Here is an 11,353-nt window from a genome sequence, read left to right as displayed (position 1 = left end):
CACGACGATGTTGTTATTCCTGTAACAAATCTGGTCACTTTCATTGACTAATGTAGTAAATTCCACTAATAAATGTTGTAAATATCATTAACATATCACCTACAAAACTATTGCAGAGTCAAATGAATTTGCATCACGGCGATGTTGTCATTCCCATAACAAATCAGGTCACTTTCATTGAATGATGTAGTAAATTCCACTAATAAATGTAGTAAATCTCATTAACGTGACCTACAAAACCATTGCACAGTCAAACGAATTTGCATCTGCTCACTTTCATTGACTGATGTAGTAAATTCCACTAATAAATGTAGTAAATCTCATTAATGTGACCTACAAAACCATTGCACAGTCAAACGAATTTGCATCTGCTCACTTTCATTGACTGATGTAGTAAATTCCACTAATAAATGTAGTAAATCTCATTAACCTGACCTACAAAACCATTGCACAGTCAAACGAATTTGCATCTGCTCACTTTCATTGACTAATGTAGTAAATTCCACTAATAAGTGTAGTAAATCTCATTAACCTGACCTACAAAACCGTTGCACAGTCAATTGTATTTGCATCTGCTCACTTTCATTGACTAATGTAGTAAATTCCACTAATAAATCTAGTAAATCTCATTAACCTGACTTGCAAAACCATTGCACAGTCAAATGAATTTGCATCTAGTCACTTTCATTGACTGATGTAGTAAATTCCACTAATAAATCTAGTAAATCTCATTAACGTGACCTACAAAACCATTGCACAGTCAAACGAATTTGCATCTGCTCACTTTCATTGACTAATGTAGTAAATTACACTAATAAATGTAGTAAATCTCTTTAACATGACCTACAAAACCATTGCATAGTCAAATGAATTCGCATCACGACGTTGTTATTCCCCTAGCAAAACTGGTCACTTTCATTGACTAATGTAGTAAATTCCACTAATAAATGTAGTAAATTCCACTAATAAATGTAGTAAATCTCATTAACATGACCTACAAAACCATTGCACAGTTAAATGAATTTGCATCACCACAATGTTGTTATTCCCGTAACAAATCTGGTTACTTTCATTGACTGATGTAGTAAATTTCAGTAATATATCACCTCAATATCATTGTCCACTCAATTGAATTTGCATCACAAGCATGTTGTCATTCCCTTACCAAATCTATTATTTTCCATTGCCGAATGTAGTCAATTACTCTAATTAATGTTGTAAATTTCATTAACATATCACTTAACAAATGTAATCATTGCCAACACAAATTTAGTCCTTCTCAGACCAACAGTTGTTATTTCAAAACCAAACCCGCTAGTACTATTTACTACTTACCTCATCAAATTTACTACTCGGCTAATAGAATTACTGCTTGCTAAATTACTACAACAGGATAACCTTTGCAAATTTTACCCACGCAAGGACAAACTTTTCACCCTAAACCATTCAATGAAAATGAAAGTAACTTTGTCATTGCCGCGCATGCAGACCAAATTAGTGGAATTCTACTTCCTTAAAATCCCACCCTCTCCACATAGAAAGCTATACTCTTTTTAGAAAAGTCAAATAACACCGACAAAACTATCCTTTCCATTTTGTTCTTTTCCTTCAAATCAAAATAAACCAATCCCCACAACAAAAGCAATCCCCTGTTCCAATTAAAGGCCACCCAAAATGGATTAAACACTATCAATCACAATCATTTCCAAATATGTACACAACCAAACACATCAGCAATAACATGGAAACAACTTTTTTCGTCCTAGAGCAACTTCTATGGGAACAACAAAGACGGAACCACAAAGAGCATCACTGCATAATTACATTTTAAGCTTCGGGGACCCATCGAATGAACAACAATATTCAAGTTCCCTACCTGTTTAATTTCGAAAGCGACGGCGACAATGTGATTTCGGCGACCGCTTTTTCGTTACTAGAGGACCTTCGATTTGGTTTCGCCGAGTGGGGGCACTTTCTGTTTCGGTGGGTTGCTCTCGTCGGGTCGGCGGGTTGCTTTCGTCGACTGGGTGAGGTAGTTCTAGTTCCTGTTTCACTTAGTGGGGGTTGCTTTCGCTGAGTGGAAGCAGTTCCTCTTTCGTCGAGTGGGGTGTTGTTTTCGCCGAGGAGTCGGTTTCCGCCTTTTCTCCATCTCCTCAAGTTTCAAACATCTTAAGGGCATTTCGGTCTTTTCGCCGAAAATATTAATTCCAGATTGGTTCCCAGTGACCTCCTTGTCATTTTGCTTATTCAGGTCCCTTATTTGTCCTTTTGGAATTGAAGTGGTATTTTATTGTCATTTTCCCTTTAATTTTCAAACTACATCAGGGAAAAAAAAATTAAGAATTGTAACCAGTGACGGTTGAATTTAGTTAAAAAAAAGAAGAAATCTTTCATAACGTGAAAAATTAATATTTGATTTCTACAAAAAAAAATGTTAACATTTAATGCTCGATAGTCACTTGAATATGCTTTCTCCTAAATAATAAACATGTGCCTGAAAGAAAATTAAAAATTGTAAGAATAGTTTTAAAACATACATCATACAAAGCTCAAGAATAATTGGCAAAAAGAAAAAGAAGAATATTGGCTAAAATGATCTTTCTCTAATCCCATTTAAAAGGTATTGTTAACAATTAAAAAAAAATCTCATTAACTATATCTTAAAATTTAATTTACCTTTATTTAATATATATGTGTGTATATGCACATACTTTAATGAAAAGCCCAAGAAATAATAGTCTACTTAACACTATATTAGGAGTAAAATTTACATTGACTTCTATTAAAAACAAAAACAGCCCTAGTCTCTCATATAAATAGGATTAAAAGAGTAAAGATGAATGACTTTAAGTACCAGAAAGGTTAAATTAATGACAATTAGACTCTCACTTAAAAAAATTGCAAATAACGACTCAAACAATTAAAAATAGGGAGAATTGCAATTAGGTCCCACTCAAGGGAATTAAATACAAAAAGGTCTCTTGAAATCATGAAATTATTCTGAAGTCTCAAGGGACTTTTTTGTAATAAATTTATTTGTTTAATTACCAAATTATCTTCTTTTTTTTTTAGATTTGTATTGACAACTGAAAGAGCAGTGGTTGACAACTCAGGGTGCAAGGATTGACAACTATCGCGGCTGGTTTGACAACACATTTTCTCAGCATATCACACCATAAGTTGTCAAACCAGCCGCGATAGTTGTCAATCCTTGCACCCTGAGTTGTCAACCACTGCTCTTTCAGTTGTCAATGCAAACTTAAAAAAAAAAAAGGTAATTTGGTAAGTAAATAAATAAAATTTAATGCAAATTTTTTTTTGGGACTTTAAAATAATTTCATGATTTCAAGGGACTTTTTGTATTTAATTTCTTTGAGTGGGACCTAATTGTCATTTTCCCTTAAAAATAAGAATTTCAGTTACCAATATTTTTTTGGACTGAGAATTTCAGTTACCAATTGAGAGTTACATATAAAAGTTAAATCACTTTTTTATAACTGAAACTCCTGAATTTACAATTGTTTTACAAGAACCTATTTATCGTTACTTCGGTTTTTCTAAGATTTAACCGTCATTCCCTCAAAATGACAACAAACCTGGGACTTCCTCCGGTCGACGCTGTTTTTCTTGCTTTAGGGAGTATTTGAGTGAAAATTAAATTATAATTTTAAAAGTAATTTTATAATACATAAAACAAGTTGTATCGACATGCGTGAAAATATTTTTAAAAGTAGTTTTTCTAATCAAATTTTTAGAGCAAAGAAAAGATATATTGGAAGAGACTCTGAATCTAACAGAGATCTATAGTTAACTTGATTTTTTCATCCCGAAAACACATATAGAGGGAGAAAGCCAAGAACTTCTTGGCTCAATGGCATTTCACACCTCTTTTTATTGAGGAGGTTGAGTTTTATGCTCCAATGTAGGAAATGAGGTGGGTGGGCGAACATTTTCCATATGTAAAAACAAAGGGAGAAAGAATACGGATATGGGCATATGGCTTTGTGTCCTTCACAAACAGTATATAGTAGCGTCTACGGACGTATCACTACGAAGACGGGAAAAAAAAAAAACGAAGAAGAAGACGGAATTTCGTTGCCAAGTATATTTGGTGACGGAATTGGCAACAAAATTTTCATCAAAAAGCCATCAGAAATTAATGATTATTACTTCCGCTTCTTAATATAAAAATTAGTTGGTTAATTTAAATAAATTAAAAAAAATTAGCTAAGTTAGTTATTCATAATAAATAAGTGTTATCTTTTCTAAAATATTATTGCTGATTAAATATATTAGATAGAAGGCCATTATTATAAGGATTGTCTTAGGAAGAAATAGACAGATATGAAAGAGAAGATAAGTTGAGGTCTTATATTTAGAAATAAAATAAAAGTCAAACAAGCTCTTATATTAAGGACCGAAGGTAGTAAATTATTTTTCATCATCAATTAAGCGTTTTTTTTATAATGCATGTTTCATTCTTTGGTTTTTCTCTTTTTTTTTTTTGGAACTAGCATGTTACATTTGTAAAATATATAAATTTTTTTGCCAACTAACCGTAAAATGTATAGGAAAAATTGTAATAAGATCTCACTCAAGAGAATTAAATACAAAAAGTCTCTTAAAATCATCAAATTATTCTAAAATCTTAAAAGACCTCACTGCAAGAGATTTTATTTATTTAATTATCAAATTGTCTATTTTTTTTAAGTATGCATTCACAATTAAAAGTACAAGCATCAGAGGTAATAAATTATTTTTCATCATTAATTAAGTGTTTTTTTATAGTGCACGTTTCATTCTTTAGTTTTTTTTTGGAGCTAGCATGTTACATTTGTAAAATATATAATTTTTTTTGCCAACTAACCATAAAATATATAGGAAAAAATTGCAATAAAGTCTCACCCAAGAGCATTAAATACAAAAAATCTCTTGAAATTATCAAATCATTCTAAAGTCCTAAGGTACCTTACTGTAAGAGATTTATTTGCTTAATTATCAAATTATTTTTATCTTTTTTTAAAGTATGCATTGATAATTGAAAGTGCAGTTTTTTAACAATTTAAAGTATAACAATGAACAACTATCATATATTGATAACTCATACATTATATTTTTGTAATACGTTGAGAAAATGTGATGTTAAAACATGTTGTGATAATTTTTAATTGTTACACCTTAAGTTGTTAACATTATTCTTTTAGTTATTAATACATACTTAAAAAAAAGAGCAATTTAGTAATTAAACAAATAAAATCTCTTGCAATGAGGTTTTTTGAGACTTTAGAATAATTTGATGATTTTAAAAGACTTTTTTCTATTTAATTCTCTTAGATAGGACCTTATTATAATTTTTCCTTATATATAAAGTAGAGCAAGTTGCAGCGTACGAGGGCACCACCATGTGAAATTCCCATACATGAGATCTGGTGTTGGCATCTCAAGCCTTTACTTTAAGTAGATTGCCTCTCCTTGTTATGTTGACTACATTGTTCTTCTCTCAACTCGGTGTTGACTTTGCCATCCATTAAACTTCTCTACCTATATAGTTGACTTTATCACATATAAGAGATAGTTTTTTGTTTATATGCTGATTAATTATTTTTTTCTCTCGCCCTAGGTATTCTTTCTGTTCATATTTACAGTTTGATTAGATGGATTTCTTTTTAAGAGAATTTTTCAGGCGAAATTATTCACAACCTTAAAATTTTAGATCACGCACAAGTAAACTTCTGACTTTTAAGTAATAAATCTTTTTAAAATTTGTTCACAAAGTATTTTACTAATAAATAACAACATTATTTAATTTCGACAATAATTATTTGCACATGATAGAATCCTATGAAATTTAGGTTTTCTTTCTTTATTGTAAGTCAAACCTCCCTTTACCCTCACAAAATTTTAAATGTATCAAATTGCAGTCTAACATGTAATCTTGGAATAAGTTATTCTTACCATTTAATTTCCCAATGAAAATGAATGAAGTAGAATAGAAGCTGGAAATCAATATTGAAGAGCGTAAGCCAATAGCTTGTGATATCTAAATTTTTTAAATTTTTTTTGGAGATTTAGAGTAAAAAGTCTGATGAAATGAAACCATTCACAGTATGTTCCCTGCAACATTCCTTGGGGCCCGGAAATTGCACCCTACAAATCTCTTGATGAAAGAAGAGACAAAAAGAAAGACAAGTTCCTGTAATCAATAATAATAACAGATCATTTGGAAATAAGATGGCATTAAATTCAAATTCAAATCCATGGAAGAAAATAGATCCAAATGAAGATCCGCTTTCGTCTGCGTCGCATCCGGAGCTCTAGATAATGCTGTGCTTTCTATATACATTTCCCACACAAGAAGACAGCCCGAACTTAAAAGCACCCAATACTCAATTCACAAAGTTGTGAAATAATTTGCTTTAAAATATAGCTAAGAACGCGCTTTTGATTGGTTGTACTTGGTTTACTTTATATGCAAGCCATGGAACCAGCTAGCTGTGAGAACTGTGAATGCGAACTGGCTACTAGGGTATGTACAAGATCGTTCAAGTAATTAATGAAGTATACCCATTTAACTATATATTGTACTAATAATTATTATGAGCACGAAATCCGCTATAGCACATTGCCTCCACTCTGGCATGCTTGTGCCAAATTTGTTCTACGTATTCTACCATGCACATATATATATTTATATATATATATTTAAATACAAGAATATCCGTCCTAGCTCCTTCACTTCACCAATCTCTTTCTCATTCATCTTCTTCGGCTCTTCAGGCGGGAGCTAGTATCTGCAATTTACTTTGGAACTATAAGATGAAGCAGGCCACTTTCCAAGTGGTTCTTGTTGGAGTTTTGGCTTGCTTGAGTGCTCTTCGTGTTGGAGCTGAAGATCCGTATTTGTTTTTCACATGGGAAGTGACTTACGGAACAATTTATCCTCTGGGTTTTCCTCAACAGGTTGCTTTTGCTTTCTTATTTCTGTGTGTTTTGTGTAATAATTTCTTACTGGAATTGAAAAGTATCTGAATTAATTTATATGACCAGGGCATTCTCATCAATGGCCAATTTCCAGGCCCTACCATTGAAGCCGTCACCAATAACAACATCATCGTGAATGTCATCAATAAGCTGGACGAGCCTTTCCTCATCACATGGTTAGTCCTCGATTTTACCATCTGGACCAGATTCAAATTAAAATTATTGGGCTCTATTAATTAAGAATAAGATGAAGTAATTAGCATTATCCAAATTAATAACGTAAGGGATATGTGTGTGCTCTACAGGAATGGAATACAACAGAGAAGGACATCATGGCAAGATGGAGTGCTTGGGACAAACTGCCCAATTCCTCCAAACAGCAATTGGACTTACAAGTTCCAAGTTAAAGATCAAATTGGTACATATAATTATTTCCCATCCACTAAACTCCACAGGGTGGCTGGGGTTTTGGTGGTTCAACATTAACCAAAGGTCTGTGATTTCCATCCCCTACGACAAACCTGCCGGTGACTTTACCCTCCTCGTTTCCGATTGGTTCAAGACCAGCCATAAGCTCCTCGCCGAACGATTGGATGCCGGTTTCATTCTTCCTTTTCCCGATGCTCTTCTCATCAACGGCCTACAATCCACTGCCGTATTCACCGGTCAACCAGGTAACCGATCTTAGCTTGTTCCGGATTCTTATTCCTAGATTTCTGTATCAGTATTTCCCCCCTTTCAGAAAAAAATGAATGATGAGAGATGAATGAACTTGTTTGTTTTCAGGGAAGACATACAAGTTGAGGATTTCGAATGTGGGATAGCAACGTCAATAAACTTCAGGATTGAAGGGCATTCCATGAAGCTGATTGAAGTTGAAGGGTCACACACGATGCAGGAAATGTACGAGTCACTGGATGTTCATGTGGGCCAATCCATGACAGTTTTGGTGACTCTTGATGGGCCACCAAAAGACTACTACATTGTGGCTTCAAGCCGCTTCATTAGGAAAAACCTCACTGCTATAGCAACTCTTCGTTATGATGGGTCCAACACCAAGCTCTCCGGCCCATTACCCCGCGCCCCATCTTTCTATTTCCATGGCTCCATGAAGCAAGCCAGAACCATCAGGTATTCTCATTTTCCTTTGAAAATACAAAGTAAATCTTTGGTTTTATTAGAAAATTACTTTATCTTTGAAATTTGCGCATACCCCTAATTATATGTTTTTCTGATTGCATTGTGTCTTTGTTGTTGTGTGTACGTATGGATAGATGGAATCTGACAGCAAATGCAGCCCGGCCTAACCCACAAGGTTCATACCACTATGGAACCATTCCAATTGCGAGGACAGTCGTATTGGCAAATTCCAAAGTCATTATTGATGGAAAGCAGCGATTTGCTGTGAATGGAATTTCCTACGTAAATCCAGACACCCCATTGAGCTTGCTGATTGGTTCAACATATCCGGTGTCTTTAACTTGAACACCATCAGAGACTTCCCTCCTTCTCCTAATACTCCTGCTGTTCTCGGCACCTCGGTCCTAGGATTCACCCTTCATGACTTTGTCGAAATTATCTTCCAGAACACCGACTATGCTCTCCAGTCTTGGCATATGGATGGAGCAAGCTTCTTTGTTGCCGGGTAATAAGACATCCCACTATCAATGATCCTTCATAGTCGAATTGTCTATACTAGCTACTGAATAATCTTAATGTTGATCAGGTACGGTTCTGGCCTGTGGAAACCTGATTTGAGGAGACGCTACAACTTGGTTGATGGTATTTTCAGACACACTGTTCAGGTGAGTGAAACTCACAATAAAAATAGCTTCTTTGATTTTAGTGTTTTGATTTAGATTATACATATAATATATATTGACGCACTGGCTTGGTTTCTGAACGAATGAATGGATATATAGGTGTATCCGAAGGGTTGGACGGCCATTCTGGTACCTTTGGACAACAAGGGAATGTGGAATCTGAGGTCTACTGTATGGCCAAACCGATACTTAGGACAGGAATTGTATCTAAAAGTGTACAACGATGAGAATAGCATTTACACTGAGGCTGATATTCCTCCTAATGCACTGTTTTGTGGCAAAGCGAAGCCCCAATAGTTAATTCGATAGTTATTAATTATTAGTTACATAAGGATTTATTAGTTACTTCTTCTTGATTAGCTTGTGTGTGACTTTGAATTCATTCTGATTATTTTCTTTAGAGATTCCAGTTACTAGAGGGTAACTGTCTACAAATTTACCGAGAAAGAGATATTGGGTTTCCGATCGATGTTGCAGCTTATTATGCTTCCTTCTTGTTGTATTCAATTTGATTATTTCTTGTAATCATAATAAATTAATGAAGTTTTCATTTCACTTTTATAACTCGCTTCCCGTAATTTTTTTTTCGCAGCACGGTTGCCAGTAACTTCTCAGCTAAACGCACATATCAAATTTTCGACGGAAATCGAACTTAAAGATTCATGTTAGTTTATTAGTATTGCTTTTTTTTTAATATATGTAGTTTATTAGTACTATTTTTTTTCTGAATATATGCAGTACTATTCCGTTCTTAAATGTAAGACCCATTTTGTAATGTAATTACACTGTAAAATAGGTCTTACATTTAGGATCAGAAGAGTATTTATTTACTATTGCTCGGCTGTAACTTTGAATGCTATTGTATAGATGGTTATATATTAATGAAAATATTAAACAACTGCAGAAGGCTCTGGCCACCAAAAGAGAAAAACAACTAAGAAGGTTAAAAGAAGGCTCGGGCTACCAAAAGTGAAGACCAACTAAGAAGGTTAAAGAGGAAAAAAATTAAAAAAAAATCCGAATAACCGATCTGAAACGATACAAATTGAATTGATTTGAAAATTGGAGCGGCGGAACCAACTTCTATTTCATCATATTAGCTTTTAGACAATGAATGATTAATATGTTCAAATCATTTGATTTCATCCCACTCTACCACACTCATTAAAGTCTTAACTCTTAAGCCATCATTTCAATCTAGGCGTAGGCTAGTCGTTTCTTTCAAGGATCCAAGTGGAGCCTGACATGCTGTTTCAAGTTCTTGCAACTTTACCCCGTAAACGTTGACCCAACTAATTGATTTATCGAGAAGAATTAAGATAATCTGGCCACTTCAAGCATGATTTTAAGGGGTCTAATACTTAATTATTGATTAATTATAATTAATTTCGAATTTAAACCGTGGGGATAGTACGTCTTCAGTCTTCAGTCTTCACACTTCCATGTCATAAGGCTGCAGGATGAGATTCTTACAATAATCTAATAAGCTGTTTGAGGAAACTCTTTTCCAAAGGCTGCTTTAACTTTACATTCATCGATTTCTCGCAACAAACAAAATCTTTTGCATATGCTACCCACCACACGCGCCCCCACTATGTTCACTTCTTATTATACCTCAAATCTGAAACCCTAGATTAACTTCCGAGTTTACCAAGATGATAGATTCTCCTACAGAAACAAAGCCTCAATTTACCTTTTTTCTCGTATAAAATATAGCTTTAGAAATAGCTAGGAACTGAGATTATATAGTGAAGCTGCAACAAATATATACAGATATAGAGAGAGAGTGAGGAAAAAAAGTTGAAAAGCAAAAGAAGAAAAGAGATTCGGATCGATAAATCAAGAGATCTGGAAACTATTGAGTAGCCAGCCTTGAGAATAAATTAAACACTCTCCGCTTGTACCATTCAATTCTAACGCTCCCTGGTCCTTCTGGACGGGAGTTTAACTAATTAAACACGCCATTAAGCAAACAAACCCAAAAAAGGAGAGGAAGAACATGCTACAGCCATATTCATATTATACCCACCCAAACCAACCAACCATAGTGGAAGCAAACCCTAAAATACAAAGCATTTCTGATGGGAAGAAAATAAATCTAAACACTTAAATAAAGAAATTATATGGTATGGTTACGGATGTGCACCATTGGTCGTGGGAAGATCAGACCAGAAAAGAGGTTGGTTCCAGTACCCCAATCCAATTCCACTCCCATTAGCTTGAGTTGACTCTACAATGGCTACAGAGGAAGATGATGATAAAGAAGAAGAAGCCATGTTGCTTAGAAACAGCGATGACGAGTCGTCACTGCAATAGTTGGCTGAAGATGAGGACCTGAGCCTCTGGTAGAGTTCCTGGATCCCACTGTTTTGGTGCTCGCCGAATACAAATCCTCCATTTTGTGGTTGATGAGCTGCTGGCTGATGATCGAGATTGTTGTTTCTCCAGAAAGAGCTAGTGAGGCCAAGGGAAGGATCAACCCGAGGTTGGAGGAACATTCAGAAGGCCACTAGAGCCCCCTGGTCCAGTTACCATGTGGGATCTCATCA

At 34.6% G+C, this 11,353-nt stretch overlaps 1 protein-coding gene and 1 pseudogene across 1 annotated transcript; one reads left to right on the top strand and one right to left on the bottom strand.

Moving 5' to 3' along the window:
* Positions 1 to 6,816: 6,816 nt before the first annotated feature.
* Positions 6,817 to 9,187, top strand: LOC114726057 (L-ascorbate oxidase homolog; annotated as a pseudogene).
* A 1,025-nt stretch (positions 9,188 to 10,212) lies between these two features.
* On the bottom strand, positions 10,213 to 11,302 carry LOC114726044 (uncharacterized). The gene is made up of 2 exons (XM_028912616.1): positions 10,951 to 11,302; positions 10,213 to 10,472 (listed from the first exon to the last, which is right to left on the bottom strand). The coding sequence occupies exons 1-2, from the start codon at positions 11,300 to 11,302 to the stop codon at positions 10,420 to 10,422; spliced, it is 405 nt and encodes a 134-aa protein (XP_028768449.1). The 3' UTR covers positions 10,213 to 10,419.
* Between the last annotated feature and the right edge of the window lie 51 nt (positions 11,303 to 11,353).

This window comes from Neltuma alba, unplaced genomic scaffold (assembly GCF_004799145.2).
Source record: "Neltuma alba isolate B1F8T4 unplaced genomic scaffold, ASM479914v2 tig00012328_pilon, whole genome shotgun sequence".
Taxonomy (NCBI): Eukaryota; Viridiplantae; Streptophyta; class Magnoliopsida; order Fabales; family Fabaceae; genus Neltuma; species Neltuma alba.
The sequence above is the reverse complement of the archived record's forward strand: the minus strand, read 5'-3'. Positions and strand labels throughout refer to the sequence as shown.